This window comes from Pongo abelii, chromosome 1, assembly GCF_028885655.2.
Source record: "Pongo abelii isolate AG06213 chromosome 1, NHGRI_mPonAbe1-v2.0_pri, whole genome shotgun sequence".
Lineage (NCBI taxonomy): Eukaryota > Metazoa > Chordata > Mammalia > Primates > Hominidae > Pongo > Pongo abelii.
In genome coordinates, this window is record NC_071985.2 from 76,235,778 (window position 1) to 76,257,626 (window position 21,849).

A 21,849-nucleotide genomic window follows, 5' to 3' on the forward strand; every position below is an offset into this window, starting at 1 on the left:
ATACTTTATTTTCCTTGAAAAAGGTGCAAATGATCTTTAAATGTAAACACAAAGTTGCCAAACATCTTTGTAGTTGGGGAAAGGGAGAAGGAGGTTATTCCTTTTAAATGCAGTTAGTCTTATTCAAAGATTTTTCTTGCAAAATATATTGAAAAAAATTTGTCTATGAATACAATGAGGAAAAAAAATTAACCATTGAAATTATTTTTTTCCTTAAAAATTTTTAACTTTTTACCAGAAAGTGCAATTTCAGAGAAGTAGTAACAATGGCCTTATGGAATGAAGATAATGATACATTGTTTGTATAAAAGAACCAAGATATTAATAAAATGCCTCAATTGATTTTACACTCTTTAATGTGTGCTATTACATTAACTGAATAATTCATTCCCTTGGAGGCTGTTATTAAAGGTAAGCCTCAGCTTAACCAGGCCTGAGCATCAAGAATAAATTGCATAACAGAATTCACTGCTGGGAGAAGACCTTTCTCCCTGCTGGTCCTTGGTAGCAATAAGGAAACAGGAAGGACAGTTGCTTTAGTCGGTAACATTTTTGAGCAAAAACTGTTGCAGAGCTGCATGTGATTCTCTTGGATTCTCAAGACAGCATATGAAACTTATATATTGTTTTTATAAGAGGCACTGAGCAGAGCTCTAGATCTAGCAGAAACTCTATGAGAATATTATGAAAAAAAGACTAAATAAACAAGTTCATATAGAAAGAAACAAGACATAAAATTACACTGATGAAAACTGTAGTGTCTGAGTCCTGGTTTTTATTGATTTAGTATCCCTTCTGAATTGTACTATTTAAAATGAGATGTTGCGTTTTCTTTTTTTTTTTTTTTTTTTAAGATTTTCAAGTCTTCTGGTTGTTAGTGCGAGAATAATGACTAGCTAATACATTTTGCATACCTACCTTTATTCCTGGTAATCCTTGTTAGTGGAATCATGTGGATGGAGTGTCTAGAAATAATAGCCAAATCATATATAGCCCTTCTGCCCTTATTAAATAGTATTTTCAAACCTAAATGAATACCTTACAAACAAAGTAAGTTTTGCTGCTTGGAATTTTTTTCTCCTTTTCTTTTTTTGTGGGAGGAAGGATAAGTTCAAAACGAAAACAACAAAAAACCATGATAAATTAAAACAAAAAATAAATATTCTTCTGCACAGAGTTGAAAATTATTGTGCATCTTGCAGGTGAAGTACTTTCATTGGATTGTATTTCCATTTGTTGAGGCACCGGCAAATAATAAAATTTGTTCTAATGTTTTCTCAAGCTGTACAAAGCTCCAAGGTCAAAGCTCCCCAGAATACAGAGGAATATATACAAGACTGTCTTCTCTGTGTTCACCAAATATGGGATTCACAATGTGTCATTTTAATAACTCCTACGCCACCCCCTAGCCGACGGTAATTCATCCCACCATATAACCTGCAAAGAAAGAAACATAATCATATTTTCTAACTGGAAAATATGTTACAACTAAGATGTTATTAACTACAACTAAGATGTTATTAACACATTTCTATGTTTTATATTACAACTAATATTTTCAGCTTCACACTAATATTGTCTTCATTCTAAAGATTAGAAGCTGCAATTGAGCACTGTTGAGTAGCAGGACTGTTTCAGAGACTGACATGCTCTCACTCATAGGAGGCTGTGTGAAGAATAAGGATCATATTCACATTTTGCATCAGAACTTTACAACTTTATACCTCACTGACTTCTAACGATTATACAAAATTATATATTCTACATTTTTGTAATTTTGCCCCTGGCTATATTATTGTCCCACCTATGTTTTCCCTTTGCCTAAAATTCTTCAATTATTTATTTTTATCCCTTTGTTTTATATGTACTCTGTAAGTCTCCTCAAGTCCTTTATAGAACAAAACCAGATTTGAGTAAAGTCAGCATCTAGTTTGTGACAAGATCATCTTCAAAATTAAGGACTTTCCATGGAGAAGAATACTAGACCCTTAATCAGCTATGAGGTAGAGTTGGTTTTTAAGTCTGGGATATGTAACTGCAAATATTTAGTTATTAATCTTTCAACAGATGATCCTCAAGAATTTCATGACTATTACTTTGTCATCTATTACTAATTCTATTTAGTGACAGTTACTAAGAAACAAGTCCTCAGATAAGATTATAGTGATTAAGTGACAGTAAATTTGGCTGTCTTCAGAAATTATGCTTACTCAAAATTCCTAGTAAAAATAGAAAGCTGTATATGGAAGAAAATATCCTGCCAGCGAGAGGCCCAAAGCTGCCATTACCTATCCTTTACCATTATTAGGTTTTGCTAAAATGCTACCTTTCCAATGAGGCCTTCCCTGAACACCTTTAAAAACAGATTCCCCTCCCTGTACTCCCTAGCCCCCTCCCCTGCTTTGATATTTGCCATAGCACTTCCGTCTACTGGTATGGTACTGTTTGTCTCCCTCAATACAACTGGTTAGCTCCAGCAGGGCAAGGAACTTTTTTTGTTTTGTTTTGTTTTGTTTTGAGACGGAGTCTTGCTCTTTCGCCCAGGCTAGAGTGCAGTGGTGTGATCTCGGCTCACTGCAACCTCCACCTCCTGGGTTCAAGAGATTCTCATGCCTCAGCCTCCCTAGTAGCTGGGATTACAGGCGTGCGCTTGGCAGGAATTTTTGTTGTTGCTGTTGTTCGGTTTTGTATCCCCAGGGCTCGGAGCACTTAGTAAATCTTTTTTCTTTTTTGAGACGGAGTCTTGCTCTGTCACCCAGGCTGCAGTGCAATGGTCCAATCTCCGCTCACTGCAACCTCTGCCCCCCAGGTTCAAGTGATTCTCCTGCCTCAGCCTCCCAAGTAGCTGGGATTACGGGTGCCCACCCCCATGCCTGGCTAGTTTTTGTATTTTTAGTAGAGACGAGGTTTCACCATGTTGGCCAGGCTGGTCTTGAACTCCTGACCTCAGGTGATCCGCCCACCTTGGTCTCCCAAAGTGCTGAGATTACAGGCGTGAACCACCGTGCCTGGCCATCAATAAATCTTTACTTAATGAACAAGACTGTAAAAATGTGATGTAGGAACAAAAAGTACTATGCTGTTATTAGCCTGACTTTAGTTTTGTGACCACTGAGTCATATGGAGCTGTGAGACACATGTAGGATCCAAAGCATGTCACTTAAATCTCTGTGAGAGTTGTGGCTTTCCTAGAGATAGACTATAGTTGAATCTAATAGGGTGACGAAAAAACCCAGGTGAATAGTTGCACGCTTAAAATTAGGAAATGTATTAGAATACAGTAAGAAAGGACTACAAGACTGCCTCTTTTAGAATAGTAACAATAAAACAGAGCTCAGCTTATCCTTCATGGTCATAAGAAAAATTTCCCAGAATGTCTGCTGCCTCAGCTCACATGTCCAGCCTGATATTTCTGGTTGATGTGCAACCTTAACCACTGAGATGGTAACCCTAAACTTGCTTAGGCAAACAAGCCCATTTTATTGAGAAGGAAACCCCAAATTGCTTGGAAGGCAAAACTGTTTTCTTAGAAGACTAGTATTTAGAATTAAGTACAGATATGCCATACATCAAACCCACAGTATTGTTATTTTTAAAGTTTGAGAATAAACTATATGTTTCGCATTTTAAGTTCTTGTAGTGTTTAAGAGAATTTGGCTTTTTAGAGCATCTATAAGATTACTCTTGTGATTCAAGTATAAAATATGACTGAGTAAAGATTTAGACTTAATTATTTTAAGTTTAAAGGTTTAAGAGAATTTTGCTAAGTTTGTAAAGGTTCTTGAATATTTAAAATAAATGCAAAAGTCACCTAATTTATGTGAAATTATAAAAACTACTTAACTACTTAAGAAAGCTTTATTAGACAATTGAGGATTTAAAAGAAAGTAAAATTAAACCTAGAAATGAAGTTTAAGTTAAGCTCTCTTAAATACGATGTAGCCTCCTCCCTAAAAGTTAAAATGGGTTTAAAAATGAAATATTATTTTTCAAATATTAATTTTTCAAAAGTAATTGCAATTTGTTTTTCCTAGGCATAGGTTTCCCACAAGAACACCAAAAAATGGCATGGACAGATTTGGAGCCAAAAACCTAGGTTCTAATTCTAACTCTGTCACTAACTCACTTAGGCAAGTCGTTTTATTTCTCGGTGCTTTTGTTTCCTCAGCTGAACGTGATGGGACTAGGAAGGAGATTTTTTTTCCCTATTTTACCCATCTCTAATTATAAAACTGGACAGTTACTGAAAAGGAGAATTTTGTAATATATCAGCCACTTTAGAGCAATCAAGTCAAAATGAGCCATAAATATGTGTAACTTCAGCCCTCTTCAAAGTACTCCAATGTACTGACCATCCCAGTTCTGATGGTCATGGGCTAGCTCAAGCCCATGATTTCCAAGTCAGTAGTGAGGTGATTTGCTACACAGCTTAAAAGTTACCTCCATGTATTGGCATCAGGATCAAAAACTTCTATGGTCTTCAAGTATGTTGTGCCATCAAAACCTCCTACTGCCATGAGCTGTCCATTGACCACTGCAAGGCCAACCTACAAAACCAAAATACAGTAAGCTGCTGAAGAAACCAGACAATCGTAAGGAAATTATAGACTGGTTTCTAGATAAATCTATTTACAAAAGATAATTCTTTATGGCCTTACATTCTGGTTTACTGAAACACAGGGAAAATGTAACAACAAAAGTCTATCAAATTATGGGAACTATAAAATTATATATTCAATTAGAATATTTACACAGAATCCAAAACATGTATTTCTTAAATTTTAGAAAAACTGTTCACTAGGAGTTAGCAAACAACCTCCAAACTGCTCTCACTTCCTCTGGTATTTGCCTGCTCTAATCTTTCTAATTGCTAGTAAAATTCTCTTTTAAAAATACAAATCTAGGCCAGGCATGGTACCTCATGCCTGTAATCCCAGCACTTTGGGAAGGCCCAGGTGGGAGCATCACTTGAAGCCTGGAGTTCAAGACCAGCTTGGGCAACACAGTGAGACCCCTATCTCTACAAAAATAAAGTAAAACAGAAAAATATAAATCTAATCATATTGTTACTTTCCTCTAAAAACTTTCTCACTTTGGGAGGCTGAGGTGGGTGGATTGCTTGAGCCCAGGAGTTCGAGACAGGCCTGGGCAACATGGTGAGACTCTGTCTTTACAAAAAATACAAAAATTAGCTGGGTGTGGTGGGGCATACCTGTAGTCCCAGCTACTTGGAAGGCTGAGACAGGAGGACTGCTTGAGCCTGAAAGGTCGAGGTTGCAGTGAGCTGAGATTGTGCCACTGCACTCCAGCCCGGGCAGCAGAGTGGGACCCCCTCAAAAAATCTCCTAAAACCAAAACAACTTTCTAAGCCTCCCTACTATTTAAGGGTAAGTTTAAAGTCCTTATTATGTTACTCAGGCCCTCCAGAAATCTATCTTAGCCCACTATTTAAGCCTTACCTCCTATAGTTTCCCTTTACTCCTACTAATGAATCCCATTGCTGCAGTAAAACTGGATTAACTGCTAGTCCCTGAAGATAACATACATTTTTCACACCTCCACACTTTTGCACATGTTCCCTGGCTGGTGTTTTCTTCTCCCCTCCCCTCCCCCACCTCCCTCCCTCCTCCCTCCTCTCTCTCTCTCCCCCTCTTTCCCTCTCTCTCTCTCACTCACAGGGTCTCACTCTGTCACTCAGGCTGCAGTGCAGTGGCAGGATCACAGATCACCATAGTGAAACCCCATCTCTACTAAAAATACAAAAAAACAGCTGGGCATGGTGGCACGCACCTGTAGTCCTAGCTACTCGGGAGGCTGAGGCAGGAGAATCACTTGAACCCAGGAGGTGGAGGTTGCAGTGAGCCAAGATCGCACCACTGCACTCCAGCCTAGGTAACAGAGCAAGACTCCATCTCGAAAACAAAATAAAACAAAAAAAAACAGTTCACCGTAGCTTCCACCTCCTAGGCTCAAGTGATCCTCCCACCTCAGCTTCTTAAGTTGCTGGGACTACAGAGATGCACCACTACATCTGGCTAATTTTTAAATTTTTTGTATAGATGGGGTCTCACATGTTGCCCACGCCAGTCTCAAATTCCTGGGCTCAAGTAATCCTGTCTCTGCCTTTCAAAGTGCTGGGATTACAGGCATGAGCCACCACACCTGGCCCTGGCTACTGTTTTCTGTCTGTCTTTTAGAAAAGCTTATTCTTCCTTCATGAGCTAGCTTACATGTGACTGTCTTTGGTAGTCTCTTCACTGCCCCAACTCATTCTTACTTCCCCAAAGCAGTAAGCGCATTCTCCTATGTTCTTCTATAAAATACATAACACTACTGTAGGGTTTATTTATTATAGTTAGCTGTAAACATTTCAATTTCCTTCACTAAATTGGGAGCTACTTAAGGAGAGGAATCATGCCATACTCATTTTTGCTTTCCCAACACACAGCGAACACTTAACAGGAATGTGACTAAGATGCTGTTAGTTGTCAGTAATAAAAAGCCACAGATATGTGAAGGCTTTGACTTGCTGACACCTTCCAGTGGTGTTCCTTGATTTATGCAAACCAGAATTCACTCTCTTTTATCCTCAGATTGTGGAGTGCTTAGCTACTGCTTGCTTCTCCTTCCTGTTGTGGATGTCTCGATGAACTCCTGACATGATCAGTGGTTAATGGGTTATATTTTGCTCTGAGCAAACATCCCAAGATGGATGAATTCTATACTTCACCCAGAAGTCTCTTGTAGTCACAGGCCATCCATGGTCTAGAACATGTCCCAGGGCAGTCTGATCTGGTCTATACTATAGATAGGATACACTCAAACTAGTTTGTGGGGACTAGGGGTGGAGCCAGATGTATTTTTGCCTAAACATTTGTATTAGTATGCCAACTACTTAGACTATTAGCTAGAAATATTAAGTTGCAATATATAGATCTAATATTAATTTAGATAAGGTGGTAGATAATTTGGGGAGATTGTTTCAGAAAAGCAATGGATACAGGATAAATCCTAAAAGCCGGATGCAGTGGCTTATGTCTGTAATCCCAGCACTTTGGGAGGCTGAGGGGGGTGGATCACCTGAGGTCAGGAGTTTGAGACCAGCCTGGCCAACATGGCAAAACCCCATCTCTACTAAAAATACAAAAGTTAGCTGGACATGGTGGCATGCGCCTGTAGTCCCAGCTACTCGGGAGGCTGAGGCAGGAGAATTGCTTGAACCTGGGAGGTGGAAGTTGCAGTGAGCTGAGATTGCGCCACTGCACTCCAGTTTGGGTGACAGAGTGAGACTCCTTCCTAAAAAAAAAAAAAAAGGAGAAATCCTAAAAAATTACTCTCTAATTAAAGATATGACTGGACATAAAATTTTTCAACTACATGAGATAAAAATAATCAAAAGAAATTCATTATTTTCTAGTGTCAAATTAGCAGGGCTTGATTTACCTAAAAGCATCCTGAATGACCAGCGGGTCAATGAAGAAATGAAGAAATTAAAAGTTTCTTGAAACAAATGAAAATGGAAAAACAACATACCAAAACCTATAAAGTGGTTTTGGACATAAAGTGAAAGTCAGAGGAAAGTTTATAGCAATAAGAGCCTACATCAAAAAAGTACAAAAACTTCAAATAACGTAACAATGCATCTTAAAGAACTAGAAAAGAACAAACCAAATCCAAAATGAGAAGAAACAATAAAGATCAGAGCAGAAATTAATGAAATTTAAGTGAAAAAAACACAAAAGATCAATTAAATGAAAAGTTGACTTTTGAAAAGATAAACAAAATCAACAAACCTTTAGGCAGACTAAGAAAAAAGAAGGCCCAAATAAATAAAATCAGAGATGCAAAAGGAGACATTACAACTGATACCATAGACATTCAAAGGATAATTAGAGGCTATTATGAACAAATATATGCCAATACATTAGAAAATCTAGAAGAAACAGATAAATTCCTAGACACATACAACCTACCAAGATTGAACCATGAAGAAATCCAAAACTTGAACGGACCAATAACAAGTAATAAGGCTGAGTGCGGTGGCTCATGCCTGTAATCTCAGCACTTTGGGAGGCTGAGGCGAATAGATCACTTGAGCCCAGGAGTTTGAGACCAGGCTGGGCAACATGGCAAAACCCCAACTCTACCAAAAAAAAAAAACCAAAACAAAAATTAGCTGGGCATGATGGTGTGCACATGTAGTCCCAGCTAATGGGGAGACTGAGGTGGAAGGAAGGTTTGAGCCTGGGAGGTGGAGGATGCAATGAGCTGACATTGTATCATTGCACTCCAACCTTGGCGACAGAGCCAGACCCTGTCTCAAAACAAAACAAAAAAGTAATGAGATCAAAGCTGTAATAAAAAATCTCCCAGCGGAATTGAACAATGACATCACTTAGACACAGGGCAGGGAACACACACCAGGGCCTGTTGGCGGGTGGGGGAGCTGAGGGAGTGATAGCATTAGGAGAAATACCTAATGTAAATGACGAGTTGATGGGTGCAGCAAACCAACATGGCACATGTAGACCTATGTATCAAACCTGCACGTTGTGCACATGTACCCTAGAACTTAAAGTATAATAAAAAAAAGAAAAGAAAAAAAAAAATCTTCCAGCAAAGAAAAGCCCAGGACCCAATGGCCTCACTGCTGAATCTTATCAAATATTTAAAGAAGAATTAATACTAATCCTATCAAACTACTCCAAACATAGAGGAAGAGGTAACACTTCCAAACTCACTTTAGGAGGCTAGTATTACCCTGATACCAAAACCAGACAAAGACACATCAAAAAAAGAAAGCTACAGTCCAATATCCTCAATGAACAATGATGCAAAAATCTTCAACAAAATCCCAGCAAACTGAATTCAATGACACATTAGGAAGATCATTCATCATGACCAGGTAGAAATTATCCCAGGGATACAAGAATGGTTCAACATATGCAAATCAATCAGTGTGGTACATCATATCAACAGAATGAAAGACAAAAACCAAATAATCATTTCAATTGATGCTGAAAAAGCATTTGATAAAAGTAAGCATCCCTTCATGATAAAAACCCTTAAAAAACTGGGTACAGAGGGAACATACCTCAACACAATAAAAGCCATATATGACAGACCCACAGATAGCATCATTTGAATGGGGAAAAACTGAAAGCCTTTCCTCTAAGATCTGGAACAAGACAGGGATGTGCACTTTCACCACTGTTATTCAGTATGGTACTGGAAGTCCTAGCTAGAGCAATAGGACAAAAGAAAGAAATAAAGGGCACCCAAACTGGAAAGGAAGAAGTCAAATTATCCTTCTTTGCAGACAGTATGATTTTGTATTTGGAAAAACCTAAAGACTCCACCAAAAAGCTATTAGAACAGATAAACAAATTCAGCAGAGCTGCAGGATACACAATCAAGATACAAAAATCAGTAGCATTTCTATATGCCAACAGCAAACAATCTGAAAAAGAAATCAAGAAAGTAATCCTATTTACAACAGCTATAAATAAAATACCTACAAATAAACTGAACCAAAGAAGTGAAAAATACGATGAAAACTAGAAAACATTGATGCAAGAAATTGAAGAGGACACACAAAAATGAAAAGGCATTCCATGTTCATGGATTGGAAGAATCAATATTGTTAAAATGTCCATACTATCCAAAACAATCTACAGATTCAATGCAATCCCTACCAAAATACCAATGACATTCTTTACAGAAATAGAAAAAATAATCCTAAAATTTATATGCAACCACAAAGACCCAGAATAGCCAAAGCTATCTTGAGCAACAAGACCAAAACTGGAGGAATCACATTATCTGACTTCAAATTACACTAAAGAGCTACAGTAACCAAAACGGTATGAGACTAGAATAAAAACAGACACATAGACCAATGGAACAGAATGGAGAACCCAGAAATAAACCTATACATCTACGGCGAACTGTTTTTTTGACAAAGGTGCCAGGAACGTATATTGCAGAAAGGACAATCTCTTCAATTAATGGTGCTGGGAAAACTAGGTATCTATATGCAGAATGAAACTAGACCCCATTTTTTGCCATATACAAAAATCAAATTAAAATGAATTAAAGACTTAAATCTAAGGCCTCAAACAATGAAACTGCTAAGAGAAAACACTGGGGAAACTCTCCAGGCCATTGGTCTGGGCAAAGATTTTTTTCAGTAATACTCCACAAGCACAGGCAACCAAAGAAAAAATAGACAAATGGGATCACATTAAGTCAAACAGCTTCTGCACAGCAAAGGAAACAACCAACAAAGTGAAGAGACAACCCACAGAATGGGAGAAAACTACTCTTCTGACAAGGGATTAATAACTAGAATATATAAGGGCTCAAACAACTCAATAGAAAAAAATCTAATAATCCAATTAAAAAGTGGGCAAAAGATCTGAATAGACCTTTCTCCAAAGAAGACATAAAAATAGCAAACAGGTATATGAAAAGGTGCTCAACATCTGATCATTAGAGAAATGTAAATGAAAATTAAAATGAGATGTCATCTCACCCTAGTTAAAATGGCTTTTATCCAAAAGTCAGGCCATAACGATTGCTGATAAGGATGCAGAGAAAAGGGACCCCTCCTACACTGCTGGTGGGAATGTAAATTAGTACAACAGTTTGGAGGTTCCTCAAGAAACTAAAAATAGAAATACCATATGATCCAGCAATCTTACTGCTAGGTATATACCCCAAAGAAAGGAAACCAGTATAATGAAGAGATATCTGCACTCCCATGTTTATTGCAGCACTATTAATAGCCAAGATTTGGAAGCAACCTAAGTGTCCATAACTCCACTTACTCCACTACGGCGTGATGTCATGGCCACCACCGGAGACCACTGGTTGGTTCTGGGGTTGTATCTCTCAGCACTGCTCAGCTCTGTAGTGTCATCTCTACCTCCTACAGCATAGATCATGTCCTGATATACTGCACAGCCTAGGTGTTTCCTCCGGGTCCCCATAGGGGCTATAGTGTGCCATCTGTTTTCCTGAGGATTGTAACGTTCCACTGTAGGGAAAAGAAAAACCAGTAAGCGAGCATTCAACCATTTCCTCTCACCTCCAATTTTCTTTATAGCCACTGATACTTCGTGATAACACATATTTTCAACACATGATCTGATTTTTGCTTCTGAGAAGGATTTGTATACCTCTGGACAATACTACATATACTCTCATCAGGGGCTGGTTTCTTCTAGGTATGGTACGGTGGAAAGGGCAAGTGTTGGGATCCAGATACTCTGGTTCTAGTTTTATGTAAATGACTAATTAGCTACATGACTCTCAGCCTCACTCTCTTTATCGTTAAATGGGGAGCCTGACTACATGACCAATAAGCACCATTCAGTACTAACAATTTATCATCATAATCAGACAACTTCTGTACTCCTGTATTCCCTTCCCTATATCATAGTGCATTTTAAGCTTCTGAAGAGAAGACAAGACATGTGACGAATCTGGTGTGACTGTCACATTGACAATATCCTTAGGCAAAAATACCCATACTATCTAAATAGAAAGGAATAACAAACCAGGCCAGGTGCAGTAGCTCATGCTTATAATTCCAGCACTTTAGGAGGCTGAGGTGGGCAGATCACTTGCGCTCAGGAGTTGAGACCAGCCTGGGCAACACAGCGAAACCCCATCTCTACTAAAAATACAAAAATCAGCCAGGTATGGTGGCATACATCTATAATCCCAGCTACTCGGGAGGCTGAGGTGGGAGGATTGCTTGAGTCCGGGAGGTAGAGGTTGCAGTGAGCCAAGATCGTGCCACTGGACTCCAGCCTGGGTGACAGAGCGAGACCCTATCATAAAAACACAAACAAAAACAAAACCCAAATAAACGAATTTGTAGTTCTAAGTTTTTATTTATTCTTAGATTAGAGTACGTTGTGGTTTTTTTTTGAGGAGAAGTTGTGATGGAGGAAAAGGAACTAATTATATAAGAAAGTAGTTTTTAAAATTCATTATAAATTTCCAGCAGCTTGGAAAGCAGGGGAAGAAATAAATATTTGGGGAATGTACTTAGAATATGACTACAGTGGGAGCTGAGGAAGAGCTGAGAGCTGCACTCTGCTGGAGGGAAAATCAGGCATTTTCCTAGTAAATTATAGGATAACCTGGAGTTTCTACACTTTCTGTAGGAGGACTCTCCAGGAAGATGTTCTGCTTTTGGGGAACCTGATTGCCTTTGGGAGGGACTAACCTGTGTTGAGTGGAGATGTCCCGTCAGAGCCACCTACAGCATATAAGAACCCTCCTAACACAGCCACAGCCACACCTAGTCTTCTGGTACTCATAGAAGCTACCCGAGTCCACTTGTTCTCCTTCGGATCATACCTGCAGTGAGGGAAACCAGACTGTATGCTTGTTCTTATTAAGTGAAGCCTTTTTCATAAGATCTGAAATCACACTAATGATATATTGAGTACACAGACTTGCTATAGTCAAATGTGCAATGAAAATCTAACATTTTACTTAGTCATTAGAAAAACGTCTTAGAATTTATATCTGTGCCAGCTATTAAGCTATTTTCTACACTCAGACTTGGAAAATGTCCCAAGGAAAGAAAACAACCTGTGACCTCAGCTCACATAACACAGGCTCTTTCTTTCTTTTTTTTTTTTTTTTGAGATGGAGTCTTGCTCTGTCGCCCAGGCTGGAGTGCAAGTGGCGTGATCTCAGCTCACTGCAAGCTCCACCTCCTGGGTTCACGCTATTCTCCTGCCTCAGCCTCCTGAGCAGCTGGGACTACAGGTGCCTGCCACCACGCCTGGCTAATTTTTTGTATTTTTAGTAGAGATGGGGTTTCGCTGTGTTAGCCAGGATGGTCTCGATCTCCTGACCTCGTGATCCACCGGCCATGGCCTCCCAAAGTGCTGGGATTACAGGCGTGAGCCACCGTGCCCGGCTGGCAACACAGGCTCTTTCTTCAATGGAATTTTAGTTCATTTGGTCATTACTTTGAAATGCCTCTGATGTATTTTAAAATATGATTTTTGTAATTTGTCTATTTTTCCTTGTCGTTGTAGTGGGGGTGATGGCTGTTACTCTCTACTACATCCTACTTGAAAGTAGAAGTCTTTTGCATAGTTCTTTGAGACAACCTTTTTATTATAAAATAAAACTCAAATACAGAAAGTGTCATCCCTAGACACTTCAATCTTACTTAACAATTACATTTAAAAATTTTTAAATTAATATTTACTTATTTAATTAATATTTATTTATTTAAAAATAGGGGTCTTGCTGTGTTAACCAGGCTAGTCTCAAACTCCTGGCCTCAAGCAATCCTCTCACCTTGGCCCCCCAAAGTGCTGGGATTACAGGTGAGCCACTGTGTCTGGCTGAGACTTAAAAAAAAGAAAAAAAAAAAAAGGCTGAGTGTGGTGGCTCATGTCTGTAATCCCAACACTCTGGAAGGCTGAGGCTGGAGGACTGCTTGAGGCCACAAGTTCGAGTTCAAGACCAGCCTGGTCAACACAGAGAGACCTTATCTCTATAAAAAAATTGGAAAAAAAAATTAGCTAGGCATGGTGGTGTTCACCTGCAGTCCCAGCTACTTGGGAGGCTGAGGCAGGGATTGCTTGAGACAGTTGTGAGCTATTATTGCACCACTGCACTCCAGCCTGGGCGACAGAGTGAGACCCTGTCTCTAAAAAAATTAGATTAAATTAAAAAGTCTCTTATTGTCTCCAGGTTTTCTCTCCATTCCTTTTCCTCCCTGCAATTCATCTGTTTTAGAACCCAGAGTATATGACAATTTTCCCCATAATATGGATTTGGTTGACTGTACGTTCATAGTGCAGTCCGATCTGTTGCTCTGTCCTTTTTATGTTGGGCAAATTGGTAGTTGGATCCAGAAGTTTGATCAGACCATGTTTGGTTCCTTTAACAAGACTACAGAAGGTGGTATGTTAGCAGCTGTTTATCAATGTCTAGATACACTAATTTACTGAGTGTTGCAAAATGATAATCACTTATTTTCTTTTATTGGGATAATTTTATAAAGAAACAATCCTTTTATCTACTATTTGGTTACTCAATCAATATAATAATACGGTTCTTACAAGAAAAGCAGGATATATGTTCACTTCTTTCATTTTATTTATACGTTTTGAGATAATAAATCTGTTCCATATGATCTTCCAAAGGCAACCAATTAGTCTTAAAAAGTTTATCATTAAGAATTCATATATTTAAGTGTATTTATTGGATTTCAATCTATTGCAATTATCCCTTTTAAAGTTGAAATTATCTTATCTTTGGTCAGTGGGAACATCTTCAAGTTGGCTCCTGAGTCTTTTTGACTTAGTGATCTTTGACAGCTTGCTTGCTATTTGGTATGACAAGAGGGTACAGACTCATCTGCACATTTCCTGTTCTAAACCTAGAATCAGACATTTTCCAATAAGCTCTGGTTTCTTTAAGTGGGAAATAAAATTTCAAGATACAATCTGGGAGTAGAGATGTTCACTGACACTTTATTTCTAGGCTTTCTTAGTTGACAAGCTAGAATATATAGAAATTTTTTCAAAAGAGGAATTTAGTTCAAATTCATACTCAGGACTACAAGATAGTTTATTTAACTTCTATTTTGCAACCTTCTTCTACCTCCACACTCTGGTTTTCAAGGACAAAGGAGAGAGCAGAATTAGAATAATGCATACTAATTTCCTTTATTCTACATTTATACACATAACAGAATAGCAATATTATCACTCCAATATCCCTGAGAACAATTAAAATTCCTTTTTGCATACCTTTTCTTTGTACCACATTTACATAGATTGAGTACATAGCTAGAGCATGCTACACTCTCTCCCTTTTATTTTTATTTTTAGAGACAGGGTCAGTCTGTCACCCAGGCTGGGGTATAGTGGTGCAATCATAGCTCATTATAATCTTGAACTCCTGGGCTCAAGCAATCTCCTGTCTTAGCCTTCTGAGTCGCTGAGAATACAGGTGTGCACCACCATGCCTGGCTAATTAAAAAATATACATATATATATTTTTAACATATAGGGTCTTACTATGTTGCCTAGGCTGGTCTCAAACTCCTGGCCTCAAGTGGTACTTCTACCTTGGGCTCCCAAAGTGCTGGGATTATAGGTCAGAGCTACCACACCCAGCCCTCCCTTTTAATCTTCATTTAGTCACAGTTCTACAGTTAACTGTATGTATGTATGTATGTATGTATGTATGTATTTATTTATTTATTTTTAAGAGACACAGTCTTGCTCTGTCACTCAGGCTAAAGTGCAGTGGTATGATCATAGCTCACTGCAGCCTTGAACTCCTAGTCTCAAGCGATCCTCCCACCTTGGCTTACCAAAGTGCTGGGATTACAGGTGTGAACCACGTGGTCCAGCCCTTCTGTCAATGTCTTTCTAGTAATTTTGTCTGAAGTTTGTTCTCCTAGAGGGCTCAAGGGAACAAGATTCCCTAATTTCTTACATGTTGATAATAGTTGTCTGTGCCCTTTGTATTTCAAAGTCAGTTTCTCAAGGTATAAAATCCTTGGCTCACATTTTTCTTGAATATCTAAAACATGCTATTCTGTTTTCTTCTGGCATGAACTACTACTTTTAAAAAGCCAGATGATAATCTAAGTTTCTTTTCTTTATAAGTAACATGTACTTTTTTGTAGATGTCTAAAGAATTTTTTCTTTTTCTTCAAGGTACAGTCATGTTATTAGCATGTCTTGGTGTTCTGGGTCAATATTTGAAGGATATAGTGTATTCTTTCAAAAAAGTTTCTTTTTTTAATTACAGGAAAGTAACTTTGGATTATAGTTCTTAGTATTCATTCTGTTTCCTTGCTTTGGTTTTCTTCTTTAAGGACTGCTATCACCTGTATAATAGATTTTTACCTATTTTCAATATTTGTTACTATCTCTCAAATGCTATCTCTTGATTTTTTTTTCTCTTTTTTTTTTTTTTTTTGAGAGAGAGTTTCACTCTTGATGCCCAGGGTGGAGCTCAATGGTGCGAACTCGGCTCACTGCAACCTTCACCTCTCGGGTTCAAGTCTCCCAAGTAGCTGGGATTACAGGTGCCCGCCACCACATCCGGCTAATTTTGTATTTTTAGTAGAGATGGGGTTTCACCATGTTAGTCAGGCTGGTCTTGAACTCCTGACCTCAGATGCTCCACCCGCCTGGGCCTCCCGAAGTGCTGGAATTACAGGCGTGAGCCACTGTGCCCGGCCTTCATTTCTTTTTGACCTTAAAATATTTCCTCTTTTCGCCTTCTATTTGTCTTATGGCAATATCTGTTTTGCTTATTCTCCTTTAATCTTCATTCTGAAATGATTTTTCCTTTCATTTCTAATACATTTCTGAGTTCTGTCACTTCATTTCTGAATTTTTCTACTTCTGATTTATGTAGTTTCATATCTTGTTATCATTTTCTTAATGTCTTTTATCACATTTTGAAACCGTTAAGGTTTTGATCTGTAGGTGTGTCTTTCTAGTGTGCTTTTATTGTCTGTAGAGATGTTATTCTGCTGCTTATTCTCTCTTCTTATATTAACTTTGTATGGAATCTAATCTCAATACTTTGCTATTTCATTTTTACATGAAATGAGTTTTCCTGAACTTTTAGAAATAGAAGTGAGTGGTTTGTGATAGTTTTTCTAACTTTGTGGAGCTCCTTCTTTTTTTTATGTAGTATTAAAAAATATAGTGCCTTGCCTTCAGAGATTATTACTTAAATTTTTTTTTATTTTTAATTTTTGGGCATATATTTATGGGGTATGTGAGATGTTTTGATATAGGCATGCAATGTGAAATAATCACATCATAAAGAATGGGGTATCCTTAAATTGTTTTTTTTTTTTTTTTTGAGACAGGGTCTCACTTTATTACCCTGGCTAGAGTGCAGTGGAGCAATCATGGCTCACTGCAGCCTTGACCTCCCAGCAATCCTCTCACCTCAGCCTCCTGAGTAACTGGGACCACAGGTGTGTGCCACCAAGCCTGGCTAATTTTTTTATTTTTTGGAGAGACAAGGTCTTGCTATGTTGCCCAGGCTGGTTTGAAATCCCGGGCTCAAGCAATCCTCCCACCTAGGCCTCCCAAAGTGTTGGGATTATGGGTGTGAGCCACAGCACCTAGCCCAGAGATTTACTGACTTTATTCACTGCCTTACTTTTGTCTTGGCTTTCTCTTTTCAAGGAAAACAAGGGCATCTGTTGCCCTCGTCCTGCTTAATTTTTATTCTACTCCAGTAAGTTTCTCCTCAGTGTAGGGTCCTGACCTGGAAGGTTATCCTGGCTGGTCAGTTTTGAGAGTTCCCAGGGACTAGATGGCTCTAACTCAGCTGGTTCCCAACCAGGTGTTATTTTATTCCCCGTCATCCCCCCTTTCTCATCCCCTAAGTAACATCTGGCAATGTTTAGAGACGTTTTTGGTTGTCACAACCAGGCATGTGCTTCTGGCACTTAGTTGGTAGAGGCTATGGATGCTGTTAAACATCCTACAATGCACAGGACAGTCCCCCACAACAAAGAATTGTCTGACCCAAAATGCCAATAGTGTTGAGGTTGAGAAACCCTCTTCCAAGCCCTTTAGATCTTATTGAGGGTCTTGCACTTACACTCTATGGCAGTGGACAAAACTGTTTCTAGGTTCAGTTGCTGATAAATTTTCCCCTTGTGCTTTCTATTTACTACGCATTAGCTAGTTTGAGGTTCTTTTGTTCTTAGATCTGTCAGACATCCAATTGCTTCTTTCTGATTTCTCCTGAAGATACTAATATCATGCAGGTCTTGTGGCTAATGGTAGTTTGTCTTTGCCCATTTGTGTTTTGGAGTTTGTGAGGATATTCTTTCCCTTAGTTTTGTGTTAAATTTTGTTCACAGGTTGTGATTTTTAAATTGTGGTAAAATACACATAACATAACATAAAATTTACCATCTTAACCATGTTTTAACTGTTTAGTAGTGTTAAGTATATTCACATTGTTGTGTAACTCCAATCTCCAGAACTAGTACATAGGTTTTTAGCTTTGCTATCTATTACTCTATCTGTTTTTATGTGGGTATTTGGAGATATTAAAAAACTATGCCATCACTGCTGCTAACCTCCTGTACTGAGTTTTGAAAGTGAAAAAACAGATTTCTTGACAGAGAGATAAAAGGGAACTGGCATAGCTTTCAAGAGTTACCTTCTATTTTATCTCTACTTACAACAGTTAAACTTTTCAACATATACATGGTAAACTAGTAAATGCTACCTCAAAAATTTTAGAGTCATGACTCATTTCTTTTTAAGAAGTGAGGATGAAATATATGTTCTTATCAGTAATCATAGCACATGAGACTCTAAAATCTAATGACGAAAACTGACAGAAGAAATTAAGAACAAAATCTGTTCTACCAAAATTAACTATTTGTACACCAGTATAAAGTGACTATGGCAGCCCACCTAGATTTCCCTAAGCATATTTCAATGATTAATGAGAGTCTATATACAAAATACTTTAAGCCTTTTATAAGATGTCCTATACAAAGTATTACTAAGTAATCATTTCTCTGGGGGAAGTCTGAGTAGAGTCATTCATTAAGTACACTCCAGGTAGATTCAGGAAAAAAATCAGAACAGATTTCACAAGTGGTATGCTTGATATATATAGACTGTAATGTGAAATACATTTCTAACATTTCAATGTTAGGTACAATCAGTGTGACAGTTGAAAAAATCAGGTTATGTGCCCCAAAGCATAGGCAACAAAAGCAAAAAAAAGTAAGATTACATCAAACTAAAAGGCTTCTGCATGGCAAAGGAAACAATCAACAGAGTGAAGAGACAATCTACAGAGTGGGAGAACATATCTGCAAGCCATACATTTCATAAAAGGTTAATACTGAAAATATATAAGGAACTTAAACAATTCAACAGCAAGAAAACAAATAATCTGATTTAAAAGTGGGCAAAGGACCTGAATAGATATTTCTCAAAAAAACATATACAAATGGCTAAGTATATGAGAAAATGCTCAATATCACTAATCATCAGGGAAATGCAAATTAAAATCACAATGAAGTATGTCACACCTGTTAGAATGGCTACTATATAAAAAAAGATAGATAACAAATGTTGGCAAGAATATGGAGAAAAGGAAACCCTTGCATACCACTGATGAGAATGTAAACTAGTATAGCCATTACGGAAAACAGTATGGAGGTTCCTCAAAAAATTAAAAATAGAACTATCATATGATCCAGTAATCCCACTACTAAGTATATATTCAATGGAAATAAGTATGTTGAAGAGATACCTGTACTCTCATATTCATTGCAGCATTATTTATAATAGACAAGATATGAAGTTAAGCTAAATGTACCTCAACAGATGAATGGATACAGAAAATGTGGCATATATTATGAATAGAATACTATTCAGTCTTAAAAAAGAAGGAAATCCTGACATTTTCGACGGCATGGATAAACCTGGAGGACATTAAGTGAAACAAGCTAAACACAGAAAGACAAATATTGCATGATCTCACTTATATGAGGAATCTAAAAAAGTTGAACTCAGAAGTAGAGAGTAGAACGGTCGTTACCAGGGGCTGGCAAGGTGAGGGGCAGTGAGGAAATCTTAGCAAATGAATACAAAATTTCAGTTAGAGAGGAGGAATAAATTCAAGAGCGCTAATGTACAACATAGTAACTATAGTTAATAACAACGTATTATACACTTGAGAGTAGATTTTAAGTGTTCTCACCACAAATAAATCATAAGTACGTGAGGTAATAATATGTTAATTAGCTTGATTTAGCCATTCCACAACCTATACATATTTCAAACATCATGCCATACACTATGAATATATATAATTTTTGTTAATTAAAAAAAAACTTTTTTTAGATCTTTCATTTTCCTAGACTTTAAGATCAACTGAAGACTTTTTGCTGAAAGCCTATGGGAAATCCACTGAATAGTGGATCCTCCAATGTCCTAAATTCAGCTGTACTTGTTTTTGTTTTTTTGTTTTTTTTTTTTTCCCTTGATACAGGGTCTCACTTTGCACCCAGGCTGGAGTGCAGTGGCGCGATCTCAGCTCACTGCAGCCTCAACCTCCTGGGCTCAAGTGATCCTCCCACCTCAGCCCCACAAGTAGCTGGGACTACATGCACCGCCATGCCTGGCTAATTTTTTTTTTTTTTTTGTATTTTTTATCTCACCATGTTGCCCAGGCTGGTCTCGAACTCCTGAGCTCAAGCAATCCACCTGCCTTGGCCTTCCAAAGTGCTAGGATTACAGGTGTGAGCCACCACACCCAGCCTGTAGTTTTTCTTTTAAAGAGCTCTATGTTCTTTAAAATAAAAATATGGAAAATGACTTAAAAAAAAAATCACCTCTCAACAATGTTGAGGCAAGACACGCCATCCTGGCCACCCACAGCATAGAGAAAGCCTCCAAGTACTGCTACACCAACACTTGTCCTGCAGGTGCTTGTAGGGGCCACATCACTGCTCCACTGGTTTGTTTTGGGGTCATACCTGAAAAGAACATACCAAGAGGAGAATTTGTATTACACAAAGGAAGCTTGGCTATGTTTACATATTCTAAATCCAGGGATTTATATGATATATATTCTTTCCCCTAAGTATGGGCTGATTAATAATAACTAAAACATTTGAAAATCTGGTTTGTGTTTTTGTTTTTTGAAATTTATGTATGAATATATTTTCTTTAAAAAAATCAGAATATTACTGATAAAGTTAAAGCCCTGCTTGAGTTCCACCTGAATTCTGGTCTCTTCCCATTTTGATTTGGCGTATATCCTTCAAGACTTTTCAGTAAAATGCTTTCATATAGGTATATATGTATCCACATATATATATTTCTTTATATGCAAGCATATTTTCTTCACATAAATAATACCACACAGTAGGCACTGCTTTTTCCCTGAACGTTTTTTGAGATCTATTTATGCTAATAGAGCTCTAGATTTTTCTTTTGAATTATTTTACTATTATATGTGTTATACATTATTTAATTATATTCCTACTGATATACCCCTTAGGCTGTTTCTGATATTTTGCTATTAAAAAACGTTCATCCTTGTATATTTCTCTTTGTGCAAATGGGTGATAGGTAGAATTACTGTAGCGAACAGTATGCTTAATTTTTTTTTTTTTTGAGACGGAGTCTTGCTCTGTTGCGCAGGCTGGAGTACAGTGGCACGATCTTGGCTCACTGCAAGCTCCACCTCCCAGGTTCACGCCATTCTCCTGCCTCAGCCTCCCAAGTAGCTGGGACTACAGGCGCCTGCCACCATGCCCGTCTCTTTTTTCCTATTTTTAGTAGAGACGGGGTTTCACCGTGTGAGCCAGGATTGTCTCAATCTCCTGACCTTGTGATCCACCCGCCTCGGCCTCCCAAAGAGCTGGTATTACAGGCGTGAGCCACTGTGTCCAGCCGAGTATGCTTAATTTTTAAAAATACTATCAAATTGCTCTTTTTGTATACATATCTTTTTTTTTAATTTCGTTGGTTTTTTTTGGTTTGTTGGGTTTTATTGCCTTTTTAGTGATGATTTAAAAGCATGATTCATTTATTTTGCATCTTTCTTATTTCCAAATGCATATAAGTTATATTAATGTATCTAAGCTAAAATTCATGTAAATTTGCCCCTGGGTACCACCTTAGTTGCATTCTATCCATTTTGACATATATAGGCTAAATTGTTAAGGCATAAATATTTAGCTATTTCTACTCTTCTTTAACCCATCAATTTTTTTTTAACTGGGATGTGTTCTTTATTTTTCCATAAGTTATTGGGGTATTGGGGTACAGGTGGTAT

At 37.9% G+C, this 21,849-nt stretch overlaps 1 protein-coding gene across 3 annotated transcripts in view; it reads right to left on the reverse strand.

Moving 5' to 3' along the window:
* Positions 1-755: 755 nt before the first annotated feature.
* KLHL20 (kelch like family member 20) overlaps positions 756-21,849 on the reverse strand; it is a 79,151-nt gene continuing 58,057 nt past the window's right edge. For 2 of the 3 annotated variants that reach the window (XM_024242563.3, XM_054547315.2), the window contains 5 exons: positions 20,399-20,542; positions 12,239-12,372; positions 10,830-11,038; positions 4,441-4,547; positions 756-1,437 (listed from right to left, as the gene is read on the reverse strand). In XM_024242563.3, coding sequence (XP_024098331.1) covers positions 1,353-1,437; positions 4,441-4,547; positions 10,830-11,038; positions 12,239-12,372; positions 20,399-20,542 — 679 coding nt within the window. In that variant the 3' untranslated portion in view covers positions 756-1,352. 3 annotated transcript variants of the gene reach the window in all.